Genomic DNA, 26,070 nt, shown 5'->3' with positions numbered 1-26,070 from the left:
AGCCCACTGCGGGCCTGAGCAGACCTTGGCCAGACCCACCTGCAGGCAGGAGGGCCCCTGAGATGCCCCTGGGCGGTGGTGGCCCAGGCACCGCTCTCGTGTTGCAGAGTGCGCTCTCTCTCTCTCTCTCTCTCTCACACACACACCCCATGAGGCTTCTAGATATACAATGAAGTGGGGCCCCCAAGCCAAGGGTCAGTGCTGCTGGGGAATGTGCCGGGCTGGAGGGTTAGGGTTAGTGGTGGCAGGGCCCCCGTCTCCAGCTGGCAGGCGCTCCCTTCCAGAGGTGCCGCCACCACCTCCACCCCACCGCCTGCGCCAGAGGGCCAGCGAGGTCCTGCCTGCCAAAGCACGGCTCATGAGCCACCTGCGGGGCGGGGGGGGGGGCAGGGGGCGGGGGGGGGAGCTCTGCACACCTGGGTTGGCCTCTTGAGGCAGGGCCCTGCCCGGGTGCCTGCTGCCGGGCCTGGTACAGCCTCCTGGCCAGGTCTTGCTCGTACTGTTTAATGCTCTCTTCTAGAGTGGAAGAGCTGAGAAGGAGAGGAGCAGACGCAGACATCACGACAGGCAAGCCAGTACAGAGAGAGGGAGAGAGAGAGAGGGAGAGAGAGGGAGAGAAGGCGGGAGCGGAGGAGAGGGCAGCCGGGAAAGCGGCAGCCAGCACAGACAGCCCAGCAACCAGTTCAGCCTAACTGGAGCGCCCCCCCCTCCCCCAGCTGGCCCAATCCTCACATGCACAAGCCCGAGAGAGGGGTAGGGGGAGAAGGGGGGGCCTGAACTAGCCTCAAAAATGGCCCAACGAGCTACATTCCTCCATGCAACAAAATATGTAGCGGCAGTGTACTTCCACTCACAGGGATTCCTAGATGATGTTGACTGCAACTCCCAGAATCCCCAGGCAAAAGCCCTGGCAGCTGTGGATTCTGGGAGTTGGAGTCAGCAACGTCTGGGAACCTCTGTTCGAGCCAACACTGGTAGGGGGCCAGAAGAGATGCCCCGTGGAGTCTGGGGCCACACAGCCGTGGAAGAGCATCTGCTCTGCGTGGGGAAGGCCCCAGGCTCAGCCCCCAGAAGAGCCTCTCCAGGGAGGGCTGGGAACGTCTCCCACCTGAGCGCCAAGAAAGCCACTGCCAGCCAGTGCCGTGAGCAATAGCGTGCAGGCGGGCCCAGGGTCCGACTCGGGAGAAGGCGGCAGCTCCCTCCTTTCACGGGCCCCAGACGGGGGGCAAAGCCACACGGCCGAGAAGGGAGCCTCTCTCGGGCCAATCTCGCCCCCTGCAGGCAACCCTTGGTGGCCCAACCCCGGCCACTGCACCCAGAGACGACTTCCACGGGCCCTCCCAACTCCTCCTGGGGGAACCAGGGGGTGTGTTTAGGAAGAGGGCCCTGCCTTTGCCTCCTCCTGCAGGCCACCCGGAGACACAGAGCAGAAGCCCACGCCTCTGACACAGGCACTCCCACGAGAGGCAGCGTCCGCCCCCCCCCAGGCCGTTCCCTGCGAGGGTGAGGCGCCAGGGAAGGAGGGGGCGCAGCAGGGGCCCTGGAGCCGGCAAACAGCCACCAAAACACCCTGTGGCGCCTGATGCTGCCTGGACCGCTCTGCAGGAAAAGCCCCCGCCCAGCCTCCCCCAGTCCCTGTGATCGCTGGGGGAGCGCCTAAGCGGCTCGCCTCCTCCCCTGCACACCTCAAGGATTCCTGCCCCAGGGGGCTCTGCGGCAAGCCCCCCCCCCAGGACTGCCACAGTCCACCTTGTGCCTGCCTGCGTGGGGGGCTGCTGCAATTTCCTGCACTGGGCGGAAGACCTCCAGGCCCTGCTCCCCACACCACTAATCTCCTGCGATGATCCTGGGAGCCCGGCCCCCCTGGGGTCCCCTCCTCTGCCCCAGGCAAGAGACCCAGGCCCCCCTAGAGGGCATCTGAGCCCACGGAAGCCCTGGGATGGACCCGAGAAGTTCAGGTTCTTCCAGAGGACTTAGAGGCGGTGCTGCCGCCGTGAAGAGGCGAATCAGTCTGGCCCAAGAAGCAGACGCGGGAGCAGCAGGAGGAGGTGCCACTTGCAGCCCTCCCAGGCCTCTGCTGGCTGGCAGCGCGCGTGGCCAGGGCAGCCAGACGGGCTTTCTATTTGCATCCCACTCCTGCACTAAGATGGGCCCTAAAGAGAGGAGAAAAGGGCAGAACACTTTCGACTGAGATTAGATTTCTTTTAGCGAACCCTTTTGATTAGCAGAAGAAATGGTTCATCAGAGGGGAAAGGGAGCAGAGACTGTGAATGGAAGAAACCATCAGAGGATGCGGGGGGGGGGCATCTGGGCAACTTGACGGGTCAGCTAAATACCCAAACACGTGATTTGGTTTAGTTCCAAATTTATGGAATCCGAGATGATTACGGTTCAAAACCGAAAGCTCCTGATAAAAATTGATTGATTTGATTAAGTGCCCTCAAGTCGGTGTTGACTCTTAGCAACCACAGAGAGAGATTCTCTCCATGATCTGCCTTCAACTTGGCCTTTAAGGTCTCGAAGGTCCTGATAAAATTACCTGTCATTATTTAAACGTTAGTTATTTTATCCAGGAAGGGATAAATAACAGAACTTGAGCAGGTAATATGAAGCTGAAAGGTGTACCAGAAAGCAAAGCTGACATCATCTTATTTTTCTACACAAACTTTTTTTGTATGTGATCTTTCCATTGAAAAGCTGGACAGGAGGAGCTGGTTAATCGTGGGCCCAGCACTCGTGGTTTTGCATATCCACAGCTGGGTAATTAGCAATCCACCTCGGCATACGCAAAAAAGAAAAAACGGGGAGGCCTGCCCCTCTCAGCTCCTGCCTGTGTCCTCCTCAGAGGCAGCCTCTGGTGGGCCTCCTTGGGGGGCCTGACCCAGCAGCAAGGCTGTTCTGATGTCTTTTGTCTTCAAGTGTTAAAACCCACATATCCACAGGTTGGGGGTGGCCAGAAATGACCTGGGAGGATATTTCCAACCGTCATTTTGTGTTTGGGGACATTTTAGGACTCATTTAGTTTTTAAAATGGGGCAAAATGGCAAACTTTGGCAGATTCCTGCGCCCCGGGATGCCCTGGACCACTCTGCAGCATGGTAGGGCACTTTGGGGAGTGATGGGGGGGGGGGCAGAGGCAAAACCCATGGATTTTCGGCCATCTTGAGCAGTCCAGGAACCTACCCGCCCACCAATCCCCATAGACCTAATGCCCCATTATTCGTGGATTCACTATCCGCAGGCCCCGCCCCCACACAGAATGGAAGCCCCACGAATAATGGGGTTCTCCTGTATATAAAGAGTAGTACTACATTTCCTGGAGCAAGAGCTGATGCAGAATTTTAATTATAAGTCTGCCTGTGCCCTGGGAGAGAAGCTCATTCTCCCTCTCTCACAACACTCCCACTGACTGTGCTGCTCCACATTTTCATCAATGACTTGGAGGAGGGGATGCTTACTGAACCCACTTGCACTTGGGGGAGCAGGCGGTGGGGGACTGGCTAACTCCTAACGAACACCAGGTGTCTCGGTGGACAAGCCGCATGTGAGCCAGCAGCGTGATGCAGCTGCTGAAAAAGCAAATGCAGTTTTAGGCCTCATGACAAGAAGCACAGTGTTCAGAGACACTCTATTCTGCGCTGGTCAGACCGAATTTCCTCAGCGTCATACAACAGTCAAAAGGTCTGCTTCATACAGTGCTGGGCTAACATACCAAGAGCCGTGATGGATCAGGCCCAAGCAGGCCTCTCTAGTCCAGCACCCTGTTTCACACAGTGGCCCACCAGATGCCTCTGGAAGCCCAAGCACTCGGAGATGAAGGCCTGCCTTCTCTCCTCAGCAACTGGTATTCACAGGCATCTTGCCTCTGAGTCTGGAGGCAGTTTAAAGCCATCAGGACTAGCCACTGATAGGCAAATTCATGGAGGTCAAAGTCTAAGTCCAAGCTGGTGGCCATCAACACATTCCATGCCAGAGAATGCGCTGTGTGAAAAAGGACTTCCTTTGGTTGGTCCTAAATTTCCTGGAGGAAGCACACAGTGGTGGTGGTGGGGTGGGGCAGGAACAAAGGAAGAAAAGAAGAACGGTCCACAGGCAGTTTATTAAAAGGTAGGTCCTGATGTGTTTCAAGTGGAACTCTTTTTCAAGGAAGTGATCCCAACGCACAACCTTTCAGCAGCTACTAGCTCAGCTCCAGTTCTACAGTGCCCTTATCGTGACCAGACCAAGACACGGCACTCCAGATGTGGACCCAAGATCTTACTCCCCTCCATGTGAAAACTATCCATGGATTCCTACCCTCTGTTCCCTGTCCTTCAACCAGGGCCCAATCCATGAATGAACCTGTCCCCTAATCCCATGACTGCTAAGTTAAGGTTGAGAGAGGCAGGTTTCTTACTAGTAACTGTAGATCTGTGCATCACACTTGGGTTTGCACCTGTGCAGAGCCCGAGTCTGGCTCTTTCCAGAGCTTCACCATAAAAGTGGGGGAAATGTAGGGAAGTGCTTCCCCTAGTGGATAGCCTGAATTGTCTCTGCAGTCTGAGCGACCACCACATGCTCAAAGCGGTAGGTATTAGATCCCACAGGCTGTGGTGGGGAGGTAGAGTGGGTTGTGTGAATGCACAGACGACCACTGGAAGAACTACAGTTACAGGTAAGAAACCTACCTTTCTTCATTGTGGTCTATGTGCATCACACATGGGATAAGAGCAAGCCTACCTGGAGGGAGGGTACAGCTTCACTGAAGCCCCAAAGGAGGCATCTGGACCTGCACCACACGTCCAGAGCATAATGCTAGATGAAAGTAGCTGGTTGAGACCATGTGGCCGCTTTGCAGGTTTGCAGAATGCCACAGACGTTGCCAAAGCTCTCGTCGAATGCTCCCTAACGAAGCTTGGCAGTGGTTCTGAGGCAAGCTGGTAAGTGAGAGAAATGGTCTCTTTAACTCAAGAAGAAATTCTTTGCACTGAAATGGGGAGGCCCTTTCGAGGCCCAGCATAAGAAATGAACGGAGAATGTGACTTGCGAAAAGGCTTTGTTCTGTCAATGTAGAAGGCTAGGGTTCTCCTGACATCCAACGAATCATACACTCTTTCAACATCCATGGTAGGAGCAGGGGGGAAATGTGGGTGAAGGTATCTCTTGAGGCAAGAGAGGAGATAATCCAGTATCAGTGAGAGTGGTGCTGTTTCTGGGGAGAAGGCCTTTGGTTTTGTACAGAGAGTAAATCTTTTCCATTTTGCAGCATATGTCTTTTGAGTGGATGGTTTCTTGGCAGCCTTCAGTATCTGCTGTACCTGGGCACTATAATCCTTTATGCTTTTATCTTCCAACCTGTGAAGTGTAGAGAGCTGACAGTGGGGGGGAGACAGCAGCCATGGTCCCATGTCAGTAGATACAGAACTGAAGGTAACTGCAGGTAAGTGCTATGAGACAGATGCAGTAGGGTGGTGAACCATGCTTGTCTTGGCCACCAGGGGGTGACTAGAATGCAACACGCTCTGTCCATGATGATCTTTTGGAGGACTCTTGGGATGAGGGAAAGCGGTGAGAAGATGTAGAGGCAAAGTTGACCCCAGTGTCAGAGGAAAGCATCGCCTATGGACCTTGGGTACACCCCTGCCTTGCTGCAAAAGTGGGGGGATTGTGCATTGTTGGAGGTAGCAAAGAGGTCTAGACTGGGTGTTCCCCATCTTTAGAAAACACCCTGCAGAATCTCCTGTTGGCTCAGAGCATCCACTAGGGTACTGGACTTTCCTTGGATGTGGACCGCCAGTGGCCATATCTTCCACACTAGGCACCACAACCAGAGTAGCATCATACGGTGGGGCAGGGCTCTTGATGCAGTGACCCCTTATATAGGAGTGGGCCACAGTATTGCCTGTAAGAATGACAATGTTGGATCCAATGCTGGAAAACTTTAGAACTCTGAAGGCGGCCAAGAGTTCCAGGTAATTTATGTGGTGCCCTTGTTCCTTTGGAGACCATGTGCCTGCTCCCATCAGGCCGCCGAACTTGGTGAAGTATGGATGCCTCCAACCTTTGTTGGAAGCAACAATAGTAATGGTCAGATTGGGGGAGCGTTGATGGAAGGGTGTGACCTGAGGGAGATTGGACACCTTGGTCGATTAGAGTACAGCCTTCTGCACTTTGTGGGGTCCTAGCATCAGGTGCCTTTGGAGCCTGAAGTTGCAAAGGAACCAGGACTGCAAAATGTCCACATGTGCAGTTGGGCTAGAGGCAGCAATATGGCTACTGTTGAGGCCATCAGTCCCAGAAGGCTTTGCGCTGACCTTGTAGTGTGTGTGTCTGTCACACAAAATTGTTGTGCAGCAAGATGTACAATTCTGTTGGAATCTCCTTTGAAGAGAGAGAAAAGTGTGTGCACATTTGGAGTTAGTGCCCAGAAATTCTATTGACTGGGTGGGAGTAAGTTTTGATTTTTTTGTAATTTATGCACATAGCTAGAGAGTTTAGAAGACAGAGAGTCAACTTTATATGGAAAGGAGTTGGTTTTTGGAGGGCGCCACCAGAAGTTAATCATTGATAAACAGGAAAACCCTCACACCTTGAAGACAGAGGTGGGCTGCTACCACAGACATACATTTTGTGAAGACTTGGGTGGCGGAAGCCAGTCCAAAGGGGAGAACAGAATACAGGGATGCATGCAGGCCAATGCAAAATCTCAAATACTTCTGAGGAGGAGGATCCATGGAAATATGAGTCCTTCAGAGCGATGGAAGCACACTACACTTTTGGGACTAGGAGATGCAGAATTATGGGGACAGTCGCCATACGAGTCTCTTGTAAGAGATGAATGGATTTATATCCCTCAAATCGAGGATTGGTGTCAACCCACCACCCTTTTGGGAACTGTGAAATATCAGGAGTAAAAACCCATGTAGTAGTTGCAATATACTCTTTCAATGGCTCCCTTTTGAAGAAGTGAGTGCTGATTCAATAAGTGAGTGGAGTTCAAGAAATGGTGGGACGGGGGTGTGATATATATTCCTGAACAACGAGGGTTAGGCTAACCCTAACCCTGTCTTGCAACTATTCTGAATGATAACCAGAACCCATACCTCTGTAGTTATAGCAGCCTAAGTGTCGTACATTGAGAGAGGTGATGTGGAGTCACTGTCTCTTGGAGTAGGGTATTTTCATCCTGAGGGTGGGGTGAGATCTGGGAGTCAAAAAGGAAGCCTGGAAACATTGATGCTGCTGAAAGGAATCACTACAAATGAGACAGCGGATGCTTAGGTTGCAAGTGTTGTGGCCAAAACATTTTCTTTGTAGATGGAGAAGATGAAGATTGTGAAATGCCCAGAGATCTGGCAGTAGAGCGCAGTTTTGGGACTCTTTCCAATATATCATCAGTATTTGGACCAAACAGTGCCTCACCACCCAACGGTAAGTCTTCAGTGCGCTTCCTGAGATAGAGAGGAAGCCTGGAGCCACACATGGTGTCTCAGAGACAGTGCAGTCCCCAGAGATCCGGAATCATGAATGTAGTTGTTGCTTGGCGACTCAAAGACCTCCATTTAAGAAAACCAGGGCAGCATCTTTCTGGTCTTGCTGGAACTGATTGAGAAAAGGAGCTAATTTCTCCAAATGCTGGTATCGAGCCCAGAAAAAACAGGCTTGGTGTTTGCTAGCTTTTAACAAGAGCAGCCAGACGAACACACCATCCTGCCTAGTGTATCCAACTTCTTCCCTTCTCTATCAAATAGGGTAGAAAGTATGTGCTGTTGGGCATGAGGGTGTATGGACTCCATAAGGACTGCGTGGGGAATAGGATAGGGATGTGCAGAGAACTGGAGGCGGGTTGGTGGCTTTAAGGGTGGGGGAGGATGCACTTACCACCACCCCCCGCCACGTTTCCCCCTCCGGCACACATCTCACTAGAAGCCTGTTGGGGCGGCAGCATACCCTCCTGCCGCCCCACTCCGACATTATCCGGAAGTACCTGGAAACAGCAGCTGTGACTGTGCGTGTCACACGCACATACACCTCTTGCAGTCTTAGATTGGATCAGTTTCAATCTGTGACTCCTGAGGATGTGGATAAGCTGGTTGGGGTACTGTGGCCTACCACCTGTTCTTTGGCTCCTTGCCCAACTTGGCTGCTTTCATCTTGTAGGGAAATTGCTGCAGGCAGCCTAATTGACACCATTAATGCATCGCTGAGGGAGGACAGAATGCCCCCTTGCTTGAAGGAGGCAGTGGTTAAACAGCTTCTTAAGAAACCTACCTTGGATCCCTCGGTGATGGATAGTTATAGGCCAGTCTCCAATCTCCCATGTTTGAGCAAGGTGACTGAGTGGTGGACGAACAGCTCCAGGCGGTTTTGGAGGAAACTGATTATCTCTAGACCCATTTCAAACTGGCTTTAGAGCAGGCTATGGAGTTGAGACAGCCTTGGTTGGCCTGATGGATGACCTTTACCGGGGAATCGACAGAGGGAGTGTGGCTCTGCCGGTTCTTTTGGATCTCTCAGCGGCTTTTGATACCATGGTATCCTTCTGGATCACCTGGAGGAGTTGGGAAGAGGGGGCACTGCCTTGCAGTGGTTTTGCTCCTCTCTTTCAGGTAGATTCCAGATGGTGCAGCTTGGTGATGGTTGCTCTTCCAAACAGAAGTTACTATATGGCGTCCCTCAGGGCTCCATTCTTCAGTTAGTTCAAAATGCGGCAGCTAGCATAACCTGGAGAGACCATATTATGCCTGTACTTAAACAACTGCACTGGCTGCCGCTACATTTCTGGGCAAAATACAGAGTGCTGGTTATTACCTTTAAAGCCCTGAATGGCTTAGGTCTGGGTCACCTTAGAGAATGCCTTCTTCTGTATGATCCCCACAGCATGTTGAGGTCATCTGGAGAGGTCTGTCTCCAGCTGCCAGCAGTGCATCTGATGGTGACTTGGGCCCAGGTTTTCTCTGTAGCTGCTCCTGGGGTGTGGAAAGCACTCCTGCAGTGATCAGCCTTGCCTCGAATGACAGGCTGGTGAACTCCAAGGCAGCCAATCAGTACACTAAGTGGGTGGGACCTAGAGAGCAGTTGCAGGGAGTTCTGGGAACAAGGAGGGGATTCTTTGTTGGAGAGTAGCATGTACGCAAAGGCTTAGTGAGGGGCAATGGAGTTTGCTCCCTCATGGTCGAATCCAGCAAGGAGGTTTCTCTCATGGAGTAATGGAAAGAAAGGATTGCTGGAAGCTTGATTTGCCTCAGGAATTGGGTGAGTTCAAGGAAAAGTGAATTCAGCATAGGGAACAGTTTGTTAGTCAGATTTTGCATTAGAAACTTTTATTTCTTGGTGTGTGCGTGCTTTTGCATATTCTTGATACTGTTCTATTGTTATTTACCTGTAATGTAATTAAAACAAGGAACACTAGCCTATGCCCATCCTACCTAGGATGTTGCACAACTATAAACATTTAAGGTTGCATTAAGACAACCTATTTTTAATCTAAGTATTCTTAACTAAAGCTGATAAAGCCTCAGACAGAAGCAGTCTGTAGTAATTGAATGAAACTGATTTGTTTGTTTTTTGTTATTTTCTTTTTACAAGCCTCTCCAAGTTGGTTTTTAACTCTGGAAAAGGGGTGCTGGTGGCGCGAAGCCGGGTTTCTCTGGTGCAAACATGTCCTCAGACATTCAGCAACTATCTGTTTTCTCACCACATTTGCAAGTGGAGGATTTTTGGACTTCTTCAAGAGCCAAATTGAGAGAGTTTCCCCTGGGATTCCACCCCAAGCCCAAGAAGGTTCAAGCTCTGTCAATAAAAGGGGTGGTGGTGGCAGCATTTTGAACCTACCAATCATACAAGATAGTTTTAGAAGAAGCCTAGCCAGGCAGCTCAGCAGGGATGATTCAGCATTTCTTTCCCACACGTGAGCTTGCTCTGCTCTAAGTCACTACATCTCCCCCAGAAATTCATGGTAATCATTACTGGCCTTTAAGTGAGCACTTAAAACATACTTTTTTGGATTGGCCCTTCCAGGACTTTAACATTGTTTTAAACAGTGTTTGCATTGTTTAGATTTTATGGTTTTAAGTTTGATTTTTAAATTATTATTATTATTTATCTCTTCTTTACACAGTCAGACAGGTGTAAGTCAATCTGGTTTGTTTTATCCAGACATCGAGTCCTTCCCAAGGACCTGGGATGGCTGAATTTTATTGTCAGTTGTTACAGACATCGTCACAGAATATAGGCTGTTCCAGTAAAGTTGCTTTTTGTAATTGGCTGATGGTGATTTCTGTGGCCCCTATGGTGTTGAGGTGCTCTTCAAGGTCTTTTGGAACTGCACCCAGGGAGCCAATGACCACTGGGATTATTTTGGTCTTCTTCTGCCACAGCCTTTCAATTTCAATTTGTAGATCTTTGTATTTGGTGATTTTTTCTATTTTTCTTCTATTCTGCTATCCCCTGGTATTGCTATGTCGATTATTTTGACTTGTTTTTCTTTCTTCTCGACTACAGTTATATCTGGTGTATTGTGTGGCAGATGTTTGTCTGTTTGTAATCGGAAGTCCCATAATATTTTTACATCTTCATTTTCAACCACTTTTTCAATTTTATGGTCCCACCAATTTTTGGCTACAGGTAGCTTGTATTTTTTGCAGATGTTCCACTGTATCATCCCTGCTACCTCATCATGCCTTTGTTTGTAGTCAGTCTGTGTGATCTTTTTACAACAGCTGATTAAGTGGTCCACTGTTTCATCTGCTTCTTTACAAAGGCGGCACTTGCTGTTTGTGGTTGACTTTTCTACTTTTGCTCTTATTGCATTTGTTCTTAGTGCCTGTTCTTGTGCAGCCAATATTAAACCCTCTGTTTCTTTCTTCAAGTTGCCATTCTTAAGCCATTGCCAGGTTTTGGTGATGTCTGATTTTCCACTTATATTGTGCAAATATTGACCATGCAGGGGCTTATTTCTCCATTTTTCTGCTTGGTTCTTGACTTGTTCTTTCTTGTAGGCCTGCTTTCTTTCATTGGTGTTGAATAGTTTCATGTTATTGACCATTTGAAGTGCATCTTCTTCACTGTCCTTGATATATTCTTCAAGGCCTCTTTTCTCCTCCTCTACTGTTTGATGGACTTGCAGCATTCCTCTTCCACCTGAGCTGCGAGGGAGGTATAGCCTATCGACATCACTGCGGGGTGCAGAGCATGATTGATGGACATGATTTTCCTGGTCTTACGATCCAGCGTCTCTAGCTCATATCTCTCATATCTCTCATATCTAGCTGAGCGTCTCTAGCTTAATAATAATAATAATAATAATTATTTTTATTTGATTTCTATACCACCCTTCCAAAAACGGCTCAGGGCGGTTTACACAGAGAAATAATAAATAAATAAGATGGATCTCTGTCCCCAAAGGCCTCACAATCTAAAAAGAAACATAAGATAGACACCAGCAACTGTCACTGGAGGTCCTGTGGTGGGGGTGGATACGGCCAGTTACCTTCCCCCTGCTAAATAAAGAGAATCACCATGTTAAAAGGTGCCTCTTTGCCAAGATAGTAGGCGTTAAATGATTATATTTTGTTTCAATGGGGCGATATAAAAATGTAATAAACAAACCAACCAATAAATAAATGGGGGGGGGAGAGCAGGGATGAAGTGAAAAGACCACGCAAAATGAACAGGAGGAAGTATACAGAGGGAGAATGCAGACGGAACAAACAATAACCAAATAAAGGGAAAGGTAATTCGGTAATTCGTGGACAGCGAAAGACTGAGGAGACAGGTAGGGCTATCTACTAGGGGGAGAGCTTTCCCGCTCTTTTTTCCTTTTATGGTAAAGCTCTGGAAAGATCTGAATTCTGGCTGTGCACAGACGCAAACCCAAATTCGATGCACAGAGACTACAATGAAGAACATCTCTTTCTCTGGAGGTATTCAAACCGAGGACGGGTAGTCAGGGGCCTGGACAAGTACTCAAAAGACGAGCCCACAAACTCCCATTCCAATTACTGAACACTTTCCTTCTTCCCTAAAGGAAGCCAGCATTCTCTTCCTGTTTTTGAAGCCATTAACCACCAGGACATCCTTGTTCTATCTGGAATGTTTTGGTCGGGGTTTTTGCTAGGGAACACAAACTCTGGCAAAAGAAATGCAAGAAGACAATAAGGGAGGCGAAAAGAGAATTTGAGGAGCATGTAGGTAAAAGCATCAAGGAGAATAACAAAAACTTCTTTAAATACACCAGAAGCAGGAAATCTGCCAGGGAGGTGGTTGGTCCATTAGACAATGAGGGAGTGAAAGGGATTATTAAGGAGGATATGGAGACTGCAGAGAAGCTAAATGAGTTCTTTGCATCTGTCTTCATGGTGGAGGATACTGAACATATACCTGTGCCTGAACCAGGCTTCTCAGGGAAAAAGGCTAAAGAACTGAGCCAGACAGAAGTGACAAAAGTTGATGTTCTCAACTGTCTGGAAAAACTAAAAATTAACAACTCACCAAGGCCAGATGGCATCCTCACAAGAGTCCTTAAAGAATTCAAATGTGAAATTGCCAACCTCTTTGCAAAAATATATAGCTTATCCATACATTCAGCAGCTGTACTGGAGTACTTGAAAGTAGCCAACATAACACCGATTTTCTAAAAGGAAGCCAGTGGTGGTCCGGGAAACTACAGGCCAGTTAGCTTAACATCTGTTGCAGGCAAACTGATGGAAAGCATTCTCAAGGATAAAATTGTTAAGCATATAGAAGAACAGGACCTGCTGAGGGAGAACTAGCATGGCTTCTGAAAGGGTAAATCTCGTGGAACCAACCTCTGGGAGTTCTTTGAGTGTAAACAGGTGTTTTGATAAAGGTGATCCAGTTGACATAGTATACCTGGACTTCCAAAAAGCTTTTGACAAAGTTCCTCATCAAAGACTGTCAAGGAAACTTAGCAGTTATGGGGTAAGGGGACAGGTGAATTAGTAACTGGTTGAGAACAGGAAACAGAGGGCAAGTATAAATGGACAGTTTTCACAATGGAGGGAAGAAAGGTCCCCCAGGGATCTGTACTGGGACCAAAGCTCTTTAACTTATTCATAAATGATCTAGAAATTGCAGTAACATAACCAGCAAAGTGGCCAAATTTGTAGATGACTCTAAACTATTTAGGTAGGGCAGTAAAATCTAACAGATTGTGAGGAGCTCCAAAAGGATCTCTCCAAACTTGGGTTGGAGTGGGCGACAAAATGGCAAATGCGGTTCAACGTTGGCTGGCAAGTGTAAAATGATGCATATTGGGACGAAAAACCCCAACTTCACATATACGCTGATGGGATCTGTGTGTATGTGTGTGTGTTCCTATGTACGTCTTTCTTTATTCAGTAACTAGTTTTTGATACATAAAACTTAACACAAATTAATATCAAAATAAACAGTAAAATTAAGAAGGGGGAGCAGTTCTTACTTGATTTGATGACAAATTCCGTTTGGACTGCTTTGCCATGTATTACTTTCTCGCCCCTCAACGCCTCTCCTCCTTTCAACAGCAGAACTGCCTTTGTGCAGGGATGGAGAGGGCTTGTTGGCCTCGCATTTTTCGCTCCAAGGCTGAGCGCCCCTTTGCCGAGGCCACCACCTCCTGCTTCCTCCAAATGGGGCTGGTGGCGGGGCATGAGGGAACGGCAGGCAGAAGGGTCAGGCAACCCCCCCAGTCACTGGGGGCATGTGACCCTTGTGCCCAGTGCTAGCTAATGAAGCCAATGTCTCTGCCAGGGATTCTGGAGTCGTTTCCCACACTGAGCGATGAGCTGGCCAAGATCACCTCCAGAGTTCCTCCAACCCACCCTCTGTGACTGCACAGTGAGTAGTAGCCTTGCAACTCGTTCCTTTTATACCCTTCCAGTCTGCCCTTTACTGGGAATAAACCCTAACAAACTCAGTGGGGCTCATTCATATTTATTTATTATTTCTCTGTGTAAACCACCCTGAGCCATTTTTGGAAGGGCGGTATAGAAATCGAATTAATAATAATAATAATAATAATAATAATAATAATAATAATAATAATTCGATGCCATCAGCATGGTGCAGTGCAGCTGTTAAGAATGGTGAGTTGTGACCAAGGGTGTGTGAATTCCATTTCCAGCCTCCCCTGGTGAGGATTAAGCAGCTGCTTTGCAGGCAGAAAGGTCCCAGGTTCAACCCAGCACCTCCTGTTCAAAAGATGGCAAGGATTTGGCTAGACCACACCAAAAGAGAGGAAAAGAGAGAGGGACCGGAGGGGAGAGGGGCCCCCTCGGAGGCCGAGGGTTGCAATGACTAGGGAGCAGGTGCAGGCGGGACATTTGGCAGGCAGGATTTCCTGGCTGCACAGACTGTGGGGCAGGCCACCCCCTCCCGCAGTGGCAGGCTCTCCTCCGCCAGCAGTTCTCAAAGACAGGCTGGACAGCCCGCATCAGGGGAACTGCAGCCACTTCCTGTAAAAGCCGAGGCTGGGCAGGAACCCTCCAGAGATCTTGCACACCAAAGCCTCCCACACCAGCCAAGGGTCGCATCAACAACGTGCTGAGCAAACACAGAGGGACTCTTGCTCAGAGACCTCAGTCAGCACCTTTGTAACCGGCCTGGGATCAGAGCTGAAGTATGAAAAGTGACATAAACATAACTAATGACGCGTTTAGGGCTCAAATACTGCGTTTGCTTATACTGGAGAGGTATGAAAAGTACTAAATTCAAGGAGCAAGCAAGAGCTCAGGAAAATAATAACACTCAGAGACTTCAGTCAGCCATGTTAGAACTTGTGTGTGTTTGTGTAACACTGCAGTGACCTCACTGTAAAGGAAAATGAGAATGGGAAAACTGACCGCAGGGGCAATTCAACACGCCGAGGGAGGCGAGGCAATTCCACCCCCCGCACCGCAGGGACAACTCAACACACACACACACACACACACACACCCCAGTTAGAACTGCTTGATTCTCTTGTTCATACATATGAACACTGGCATATTAAAATTTTTAATCAAGGATTCCTAATTCACATATTTGTAAACACATTGTTATGAATGGGCAAGGAAATATAATCCTTTTGACATGAGGGATTTTGAATAGGTGTATGCTGTTAAATTAAGAAAAAAATGAGTATATGAAACACCACATTAGGAAGACTGTGCAGATGGCAAAATCATCTTGTGTGTTTCTTTGGGGGCATGATTCAAATGACAGACGTTTTGACCCTGCTTTATTCTGAGTACTAATGTCAATCATCGTAGCTTCATTTCTGTGAATAACTGGAGATCAATCTGAAATTAGTTTCATTGTAGAGGATATATGCTTGTCTACTCCTACACCCCAAACAAAAATGGCAACTGCTCTCTGCCAGATTCGGGGGGGGGGGATTTGCTGGGAGGCTTCCTCTTCTATTTTGATGTTGCAAAAGAAACTTCACTATCGGGAGAATGGCGGCAACTGCTCGGCGCATTGAGTTGTCCCGCGGTGAGTTGCCCTGGACCCAAGGAAAATGGCCCCACAGCCCCCCACTCCCAAACACACCGACTGCAAGAGTAGTTGGGAAGATCATGGACACCTGGCAGCAGAGGGCTCATCTCCCAGCATGCCCCTGCCAGAAGCTTCTGGGCAGTGTGGTCCAGCTGGCGTAGGCCTGAACCAGACTGAAGCCATGTTACCTTTCATATAACCTGTCTGTGTAAGGGGGGGCCTAGGGGATTCCTTATAAGGAGTTGCTTTTCTGTGCCAAGGAGGGCCAGGAGAGACTAGACAAGAAGGTGATGAGGTATTCACCTAAAAGAATACATGCGCAGAAGTTAGCTGGAAAATTACTGAAAGTCCAGACAAAGGAAAGGGGCAGTACCTATGTATCATCTCCTAGGTTATAAATATGTCATGCTTGTAAATGATCGGGGTCTTGGACTTGAGCGTGAGCTATCCAAGACCTTTGCTACTATAGAGCAAAATAAAGCCTTTTACATCCTTCTCGGCTGGTGAAGTGTTTTGGCTACTGACCCAGAAAAGAACCTCTCTTTGTTGGGGTACAACACAGCAAGGAAATGAAAGAGGCCCTCATGATGACGCTCCGCATAAGGACTTAACAGCAGCCCTGCTGGGTCAGGCCCAAGGAAGCCCATCTAGGCCAGCGTCCTGTTTCACACAGTGGCCCACCAGATGCCCCCCAGAAGCCCACGGGCAAGAAGGAAGGGTGTCGAGCAGAGCTGCTCGATTCTGGTGGCCCTCCAGCTGTTTTTTGACTACAACTCCCATAGTCCTCAGCCACTGCGGCTTATAGTCAAGGATTATGGAAGATTATCTGCAGGAGGACCAAAGTGGAGCAGGCCTGGCGTAGAGGAACGAGGCCTAAATCTCTTCTTTTTGTAAATAAGACTGTTTGGTAAATTGCATTGCTATTCATTGTATTCAGAAAGCAATACAGGGTCAAAAGGTCATGGCTTCTGTTCAGCAGTTTCATTTTTGAGGGTGATGACATATACTGGTTTGATTTTGGAAACAGAGTTATTTTGATTGGGTATTTTGAAAAATATAGGAGGGAAGTTGGTGGACATATTGGAGGCTGCTCTCATCAGAGTTTTAGTACAAGTTGAAATGACACATTGGAGAGCACAGTCTGGAAGAGGGTAAAAACTGGGGCTTAAAAGCACCGGAAAATCACTGGCAGAGAGCGGAAACTCTCGGGAGAGCTTCACAAGCAAGAAGAAAGTCTGGGCTGAACCTCAGAACTGGGAAGACGGACAGGACCCGAGGCTGAGCCAGGGAAAAGCCAAAAAGGGGCTGCAAAGGACTCCAAGTCGGGGCACAGTGAGAGTCAGCTCAGCCGGATACGTTTGGGCCACGGCTCGTGTATTCCTTATGCTCTTTGGATTAGTGCTGGCTTGTACTCAAGGGACTATTAAAGGGACTGTTAATTTAAAGTGAACTAAGGGGAGACTGGAGAGGGTGAAGAGAGGAAGAGGGTAGAATCTGTCCGCTCCCTGACCTATCCTGATGAACAGCAGCCGTCTCACCCTGCCTGCGCATTCCTGTCTCGGCCGAGGAGGTTTGCTTTTGCAGCCCCAGACCTGCTGAAGGACTGGCTTGGGGCAGCCTGATTGCTGCCCTCTTCCACCTGTGCCTTCTCTCTGAGTGCTTGACTTGCTCCACCTGTCCCCAAGGACCAGAGCTCTCCCGTGAGAGATGTCTGGAGTCCTTGGCAGCATAAACTGGAGGGAGGCACGCCTCTAGGAGCCTGGCCTTTGGTGTGGGCCTGGGAGGGGCGGAGTTATAAGGTGGGGTTGGAGGTCTGCGTTGAATGTTGTTAGTCCTAACCCTAACCCTAACCCTTTTATTGAGTTGTGCCAGGCCTTTTGTTGTCATGTGTTTGGGTTCTCTTGAGTAGAATGATGCTGGGTGTGTATCTAGTGGCTCTGGGGCAGCTATTACTATGGTGGTGGTGAACGGAAGAATTGGCGTTGGCAGAGCAGCTGGCTGTTACAGGGGAAGGGAAATCAGTAATTTAGTAACTGTTTCCACTTCCGGCTGCCCTGTCAACTCTCTGGCCTTGGGGAGCAGTTCCAACTTCCCACAGAATCTAGCCTTGCTCCTTTGCAATGCCAGGTCGGTTCAGAATAAGACCGAAATCATCCATGACTTGATCATGGATGAGGGAGCTGACCTGGCTTGCATAACTGAGACCTGGATCAGGGAGGCTAGTGGCCCAGTTTGGGCCCAGCTTCTTCCATCAGGCTACTCTGTTGTGGAGCAGGCTAGGGGATGTGGGGTGGGGTGGGTGGAGTGGCTGTGGTCCATAAGGATACCATTCCCCTTACCAGGGCCCCTGTGCGACAGCTGACTTACATTGAATGTGTTTTTCTGAGGCTGGCAAATAGGGATAGATTGGGGATTCTGCTGGTGTACCATCCACCTCGCTGCCCAACTGACTCCCTAACTGAGCTGACGGAGCTGGTCGCGGAGTTGGTGTTGAGTCACTCAGACTTTTGGTTCTGGGTGACTTCAATATCCATTGTGAGGCTGACTAGTCTGGTGCGGCTCAGTTGTTCATAGCGGCCATGACAACTATGGGCCTATCCCAACTAGTTTCAGGACCAACTCATGTTGCCAGCCACACACTTGATTTGGCCTTTTGTTCGGATCAGGGGGGTGTTCCGTGGGTGCGGTATCCTGTGGTTTCCCCATTGTCATGGACGGACCACTACCTGGTTAAGGTTGGTTTCACAGCCACAACCGAGCCCTGCAGGGGTGGAGGACCTATTAAGATGGTCCGCCTGAGACGGCTGCTGGATTCAGTAGGATTCCAAAATGCCTTGGATGGTTTTGATGTGGGAACCTAGAATAGACACAATCGCTCCGAAGCGTCCCTTCCGATCTGCTTTAAAAGTGACCCCGTGATGCATACAGAGGAGTTACGGGGTCTGAAGCTGCAAGGTAGGCGACTGGAGCGCAAGTGGAGGAGAACTCAACTTGAATGTGACAGGACACAGCATAGAGCCCATTTGAAGGTTTATGCGGAGGCGGTGCATACGGCAAAAAAACAGTTCTGGTCTGCGCGCATTGCTTCTGTGGGTTTGCATCTGGCAGAGCTGTTCCGGGTTGTGAAGAGTTTGATTCAGGCTCCATCCAATTCAAACCAATCCCTGGGGTACTCTGTTCTTCTGCGATACTTTTAATGGGTTCTTTGTGGACAAAATCTCCTGTATTTGGGCCGACTTGGACTCAACTGTTTCTGCAGAGTCTATTAAAGTGGTGTCCAGCAATCCCTCTTGCAGAATTAGACTGGATCAGTTTCAATCTGTGATGCCTGATGACGTGGACAAGCTGCTTGGGGCGGTGTGGCCTACCACTTGTTCTCTGGACCCTTGCCCGACTTGGCTGTTTCTATCTAGCAGGGAAATTGTTGGGGATGGCTTAGTTAATATCATTAACTGATCGCTGAGAGAGGGTAGGATGCCTCCTCCTCTGGAGGCAATGCTCAGACCACGACTTAAGAAGCCTTCCCTAGATCCCTCAGTGATGGACAGTTCTAGGCCGGCCTCCAATCTCCCATGTTTGGGCAAGGTGATTGAGAGAGTGGTGGCTAACCAGCTCCAGGCAGTTTTGGAGGATACAGATTATCTAGACCCATTTCAAACTGGCTTTAGAATGGGCTATGTGGTGGAGTCTGGATGGATGACCTTTACCGAGGAATCTACAGAGGGGCTCTGTTGGTTCTTTTGGATCTCTCGGTGGCGTTTGATACCATTGACCATGGTATGCTTCTGGATCGCCTGGGGGAATTGGGGATAGGAGGCACTGCTTTGCAGTGGTTCTGCTCCTCTCTCTCAGGCAGATTCTAGATAGTGCAGTTTGGTGACGACTGCTCTTCGAAACAGGAGCTATAATATGGAGTCCCTCAGGGCTCCATTCTGTCAGCAATGCTTTTTAACATTTACATGAAACCGCTGGGTGAGGTCATCAGGAGATTTGGTGCAGGGTGTTATCAGTATGCTGATGACACCCAAATCTATTTCTCCTTATCATCATCATCATCATCATCATCATCATCATCATCATCATCATCATCAGCAGGAAATGGCATTCATTCCCTAAAGGCCTGCCTACAGGCAGTAATGGGCTGGATGAAGGATAATGAATTGAAGATGAATCCAAGCAAGACAGAGGTACTCGTTGTGGGGGATTGGAATTTAAGGGATGGGTTAGATCTTCCTGTGCTGGATGGGGTTACACTCCCCAAGAAGGAACTAGCTTGGATGGATTTAAAAGGGGCTTGGACAGATGCATGGAGGAGAGGTCTATCAATGGCGACTAGTCTGGTGGCTGTAAGCCATCTCCAGCCTCAAAGCTATGCAGCTTGGGAGTGCTCTTGGATCCAGGCCTCAGCATGGTATCTCAAGTGGAGGCTATGGCCAGGAGCGCTTTCTATCAGCTTCGGCTGATTCAACAGCTGAGTCCATTCCTTGAAGAGAACAATCTCAAAACAGTGGTGCATCAGCTGGTAACCTCCGGGCTTGACTACTGCAATGCGCTCTACGTGGGACTGCCTTTGTACGTAGTTCAAAATGCGGCAGCCAGATTGGTCTCTGGGGTAACCCAGAGAGGCCATATTATGCCTGTCTTAAAACTGTTGCACTGGCTGCCGATATGTTTCTGGGCGAAATACAAAGTGCTGATTATTACCTTTAAAGCTCTGAATGGCTTGTGTCTGGGTTACCTTAGGAAGCGCCTTCTTCAGTATGATCCCCATCACTTGTTGAGGTCATCTCCAGTTGCCACTGGTATGTCTGGTGGCGACTCAGAACCGGGCCTTTTCTGTAGCTGCTCCTTGTCTATGGAATGCACTCTCAGCAGATATCCGCAGTTTAGGCTCGCTGTTGGCCTTTAAGAGAGCCCTAAAAATGCATTTGTTTGGCCTGACCTTCCAAGGCTTGTAAAGTGGTGTTGTTATTTAAGTATTTTAATTGGTTTTAAGTGGTTTTAATTGTTTTTGAATTGTTTTTATATTGTTTTTAGCACAGCGTTTTGAATTGCGTGTTTTTATGTCTTTAAAAAAATTGTTGTATACTGCCCAGAGCCTCTGGATGGCGCGGTTTATAAATATGATAAAGAATAAAGTAAAATTACTTGTTTATCTTCTAAAGAAAAATTGTAGCTTCTGTTTTCTCCACCCCGCGCCTAAAGCCCTTACCATGCTACCAGTTTTTTGAGGGGTTTTTTTGGATGCAAGAGTGGTTTGGAGCACTGTTGCAGCAGACTCAGCCAGAGTGAGCCCAAAGGTCTACTTGGGGGCAGAGGTAAAAGATCACAGGGCTGGTTGAGATCAGGCCGTGTCATGTGGTAGCAGCCGGGGTGGATCCATGGCACATGCCCTCTCTCCTGCTGCTGTGGCTCTCCTGCAACTGGTATTGAGTGGCGTCATACCTTTGAGGCTGGAGATGGCTCACAGCCACCAGACTAGTCGCCATTGATAGACCTCTCCTCCATGCATCTGTCCAAGCCCCTTTTAAAGCCATCCAAGCTAGTGGCCATTACCATATCCCATCACAGAGAACTCCAGAGATTAATTATGTGCTGTGTGAAAAAGTACTTCCTTTTGTCGGTCCTAACCTTACACTGAACTACCTTTGCCATTTTGTCACCCACTCCTCCAGTTTGGAGTGATCTTTTTGGAGCTCTTCACAATCTGTTGTGAATTTTACTACCCTAAATAGTTTAGTGTCATCTGCGAATTTGGCCACTTTGCTGCTCACCCCAACTTCTAGATCATTTATGAACAAGTTAAAGAGCACTGGTCCCAGTACAGATCCTTGGGGGTCCTCACTTTCTTCCCTCCACTGTGAAAACTGTCCATTTATTCCTACTCTCTGTTTCTTGTCCTTCCAGTTACCGATCCACACTTGAACCGGTCCCTTTATTCCATGGCTGCTAAGTTTACTCAAGAGCCTTTGGTGGGGAACTCTGTCAAAAGCTTTTTGGAAGTCCACGCATACTTTATCAATCAGATCACCTTTACCCACATGCCTGCTGACACTCTCAAAAAACTCCAAAAGGTTAGTGAGGCAAGACTTTCCCTTGCAGAAGCCAGGCTGGTTCTCCTTCAGCAAGGCCTGTTCTTCTATATGTTTAACAGTTTTGGCCCTGAGTATGCTTTCCATCAATTTACTCAGCACAGAAATTAAACTAACCAGCCTGAAATTAACCTACCTTTTTGAAAACGGGTGTTACATTAGCTACTTTACAGTCCTTTGGTACAGACCCTGACTGTAGGGACAAGTTACATATTTTTGCTAGGAGATCAGCAATTTCACATCTGAGTTCCTTCCAAAAGCTTGGGTGGATGCCATATGGCCCAAGCGACTTGTTAACGCTTAGTTTAGAACATCCTCTCCCGTCACCTCAAATTGGCTTTCTTCAGCCTCCAAGCCTGAGAAGCTCAGTTCCGGAACGGGTATACGGTCAGTATCCACCACCATGAAGACAGATGCAAAAAGCTCATTCAGCTTCTCTGCAATCTCTTTATCCTCAATAATCCCTTTCATGCCCTCTTCATCCAACCACCTCCCTGGCAGGTTTTCTGATTCTGATATATTTAAATAAGTTTCTGTCATCCCCCTTAAGGACTCCAGTCCTCCTAGATTTTCAAGTTTCTCGGATCCTATCCCTTCTTTAATTTATAGTGCTCCTCTACCCCCAATCCTCCCCTCCCTGGCCTTCTGTAGAGTGTGTATCCAGGAATAACCGTGCCCCACTGGTTCTCACCGTTCCGCCCACTATAGATCTAGGCTTTCATTAGCCACCCAGAACTCCAGCTTGCTCATCTTGACTCAGAGGCTTCTTGCATTGGTATATAAACACCTATACACTGAGCCTCTTTCCTGGCGTTGGCATGTGCTAACTCCCTTCCTGTCACTTGACCTTTTTGACCAGCTTTCTGTCTGCTCCACTCCTGGGTCTACTCTGTCCCCTTCTGGTTTATCTGAAAGGTTTGCACCTTAGGGAATGTTGCTTGCCGAACAAGATACCACCCAGTTCCTGTCGGCAACCCCCGAGGGGCCATTTTAAAAGCTGCTCTGCAATCTTTTTGATTTTAAGCACCAGCAGTCTGGTTCCATCTTGGTTCAAGTGAAGTCTGTACCTTTTTTACAGGCTTTGCTTTCCCCAAATGTACCCCAGTGTCCCCTCCTCCCAGCTCCACCATCTCATCCATGCACTGAGACCCCTCAGCGCCACCTGTCTCACTGGCCCTGCGTGTGGAACAGGTAGCATTTCTGAGAATGCTACCCCGGGGGTCCTGGACGTCAGCATGCTACCTAGCAGCCTAACTTTGGCTCCCAGGACCTCCCGACTGCATTTCCCAACATGGTTGATATGCATCACGGCAGCTGGTGTCCCCCCCACCCCCAGCACTGCCTAACAGCCTACCTAGTCGCTGCGTGACGTCCGCAACCTTCGCAGCAGGAGGGTGAGTCACTGTGCGGTCTCCACGTGGGTCACAGACCCATCTCTCTATGCCCCGGATGATCAAATCACCCACGAGTAGGAGGCCCCCAACACCCGGATGGGCGCATCACCCAAGGAAGGGGTCCCTGCGAAGGGAGTGCTTCCCTCTTCCTCAGACCGATGTCCTTCCTCCTTCCCTGAGACCTCCAGACTCCAAGAGGGCAGAGGTGCTGTCAGCCTGCCAGTGGGATGCCTCTACCACGTCCCTGAGGGTCTCGCCCACATAGTTCTCTGCCCCCTTGAGCCTCTCCAGGTCAGCCACCCTGGCTTGGAGGGAACACATCTCTTCCCTGAGGGCCAGGAGCTCTTGGCACGGAGCACACACCCCGGACAGCACAGCGTCCCAGCAGAGCGCCATGCACGAGGAAGCGCCCCCTCCCCAGCTGGCTTCTCCCTTCCGAACTGGTTTTCGCAGCTACTGACCATATGGAGTGCTTGTTTACCGCACACACACACACCCCCCCGCCGCCAACTGGCACTGCCAATCAACACTCCGGGGAAAGAAAAGAGGGGTGCAGACGGCAGGACAGGGGCGGCACCTGCCCCCCCCCCAGCAGTGCTCGACCGGACCTGTGCCTGGACGGAGGCAGGAGCCGGGGGGGGGGCAGTCCAGCCCTCCCCGCCACCTACCGTGCTGCCCGCCACATGGCCCGCTTCTCCGCTTCCAGGGCCCGCCGCTCGGCCGGGGAAAGATCCTTCTCCTGGGCGCTGAGGAGCTCGGGGCTCTGCATCCGCAGGCGCTCCTGGTGCCGCCGCTCGGCTTTGGCAGTCCTCACCGGGGCCCCCACTTCACCCCCTCTGGGGAGGGCTGGGCTGGGCCTGGCCGGAGAGAGGGAGGGAAGGAGGGCTCAGAGGGCTCCCTCCCGTCAGCTCCACGGGGGGGGAGGGGGTGCCCCTCTCGGCAGGCTGGTCTGCTTACCCAGACATGGGCGTGGATGGCAGCTCTGGCCTCAGGGCCTCCTCCAGGGAGTCCCTCTGGCAGCCGGGGGGCCTCTCGGGCTCGGCGGACCTGGTGGAAGCACCAAGAGCTCTAGAAGGCCTGGGGGGGGGGGCGGCGGAGGGAGCACTTCAGCAGAGCAGCCGCCCCCAGCTCAGCAGAGAGCAGGCACACTCTGTCCCCTTAAGGCTGGGGGGGGGGCGCGGGGGGCACACCAATGCCACACGGCAGCCGGGGTCCCAGGTCCCAGCCCACCCCCACCCCAGGAGCCAGCCAGCCGGCCCACGGTGCTCACCAAGCGGCTGCGGATGGTGGCCGCCTCCCGTCCAGCTTCTCCACCTTGTACTCGACCCCCTCAATGAAGATGCTGGAGGGGGCCCTGGTCTCCAGGGGCTGCGTCCCCACATCTGCCCCCTCTTCCTCCTCCTCTTCCTCCTCCTCCTCCAGCAGCTGGGCTCGTTTCTGCTGCAGTTTGCGAGCTGAGCAAGCAGAAGAAGAACTCAATGCAAGCCGGGCAGCGGCGGGGTGGGGTGGGGGCTCCAGCAGCCTGGACACAAGAGACCCCCCCCCCACACACACACGGAGACACGGACACACACACACACACACATATATATACTGGCTTGCTCCTGAATGATCTGTGTGGAGAGGAGAGCTGGCCTTGGGGTAGCCGGCATGCCTTGTCCCCTTAGCTAAGCAGGGTCTGCCCTGGTTGCATCTGAATGGGAGACTAGACATGTGAGCCCTGGAAGATCTTCCCCTCAGGGGGTGATGGAGCCGCTCTGGGAAGAGCAGAAGGTTCCCTCTTCCCTGGCAGCATCTCCCAGAGAGGGCTGAGAGAGAGTCCTCCTGCCTGCAACCTTGGAGAAGCCGCTGCCAGTCTGTGAAGACAAGACTGAGCTAGAGAGACCAAGGGTCTGACTCAGTATAGGGCAGCTTCCTGTGTTCCTATGTGTGGAGCTCCACAGAGGGGCCGATGGAGCAGGAGCAGAGCAGACCACCCCCAAGGAAGGGGAACCAAGAGGGCAGGTGGGTGGGCGCTGCCCCCACCCACCCACCTGCCAGCCAGGAGCCTGCAGCAGCGCCAAGCAGCTGACCGGGGTTGTCCCAGCTCCGCCTGCAGCCACAGCGGCGGCAGAGGCAGGCAGCCACAGGAAGGGCGGGGGTGCTGAGCAGGCTCCCCCCCCCGCCGCCCCAGAGCCAAAGGGGTGCAGCGTCCCGGGCCCCACGGAGCCCCTCCGGGGGATTCCTCCCTGGCCCAGCTTTCCGTCGACCTCTGGCTGGGCCAGCTGGTCCCAGTCCTGCCTCTGCAGCCCGGGAAAGCGCAAGGGGGCAGCCCTCCTTCCAGCATGCACGGCTGGGGCTGGGAGCCGGCTGTGCTGGAGGCTTGCGCGGGGGCCGGGGGGGGCACCCACCTGCGGGCAGCTTGGGAGCTGGGCGGCGCCAGGGGCCTCTTTCTTCTCGGGGCGCTGCCTGGCCTCCCCCCGCCCCGCTGGGGAAGCCCAGGGCCACTGCTTAGGGGGTGCCTCTGTCCCGGGGGAGCCGAGGAAGTGACAGACCCCGGCCTGACCCGCCTCTGGCTGAGAGTTGGGCGGGGGCAAGTGGGCAGCAGATCAGCCCCCCCACCCCCACTCCACCCCAGCAGGAATCCTGCCCATCGTTCCCGGCCTGTGTGTGGACGCAGAGAGACCACGGAGGAGGAGGAGGAGGAGAGCCCCAGTGCGCAGCTCAGGCCCCGGCCTTGGAGCTCCATGACCCCCCCGGGCCCCACATCTCCCCACTCCCAGGCCCAAGAGCCCACCCCCCCCCAGCCCCGCACCTTCCTCCTCCTTCATTTTCTTCAGGTCTTCTTCCCCCACCAGCGACACCCGCTTGGGGGGCTTCTCGGCCAGCGGCGGCTGCTGCAACTCCACCTCGAAATACTTCTGCCTCTCGCGGAAGGACCTCTGCTCGGGGCTGTGCAGGCCTCCGGGAGACGGCGCCTGCGGCGTCAGCAAAAGAGCTCTGGGGGGGCCCAGGGGGGCGGGAGGCCTCCCTCCTGGGGACCCAGGACGGCCCCCCCCCACCTCCACGGGGGCCCCCAGGCTCTCGGTCTGCTCCTGCAGGGGGAAGGGGGGGCAGCGGTGACTGCGGAGCTCCCTCTTCCCCGCCCC

At 51.2% G+C, this 26,070-nt stretch overlaps 1 protein-coding gene across 14 annotated transcripts in view; it reads right to left on the bottom strand.

Annotated features, from left to right (window-relative positions):
• The window catches only part of SCRIB (scribble planar cell polarity protein), a 111,083-nt gene that overhangs the window by 6,007 nt on the left and 79,006 nt on the right, over nt 1-26,070 (bottom strand). For 11 of the 14 annotated variants that reach the window (XR_008306168.1, XM_053245733.1, XM_053245730.1 and 8 more), the window contains 5 exons: nt 25,737-26,016; nt 24,213-24,396; nt 23,900-24,019; nt 23,611-23,799; nt 417-530 (listed from right to left, as the gene is read on the bottom strand). Coding sequence is in view for 13 of the 14 variants with exons in the window: in XM_053245733.1 (XP_053101708.1) it covers nt 417-530; nt 23,611-23,799; nt 23,900-24,019; nt 24,213-24,396; nt 25,737-26,016 (887 nt within the window). In the remaining variant the exon portion in view is untranslated. The remainder of the gene's footprint in view (nt 1-416; nt 531-23,610; nt 23,800-23,899; nt 24,020-24,212; nt 24,397-25,736; nt 26,017-26,070) is intronic. The other 3 variants (XM_053245735.1, XM_053245729.1, XM_053245734.1) reach the window with 3 other exon arrangements.

This window comes from Hemicordylus capensis, chromosome 4 (assembly GCF_027244095.1).
Source record: "Hemicordylus capensis ecotype Gifberg chromosome 4, rHemCap1.1.pri, whole genome shotgun sequence".
NCBI lineage: Eukaryota > Metazoa > Chordata > Lepidosauria > Squamata > Cordylidae > Hemicordylus > Hemicordylus capensis.
The sequence above is the reverse complement of the archived record's forward strand: the minus strand, read 5'-3'. Positions and strand labels throughout refer to the sequence as shown.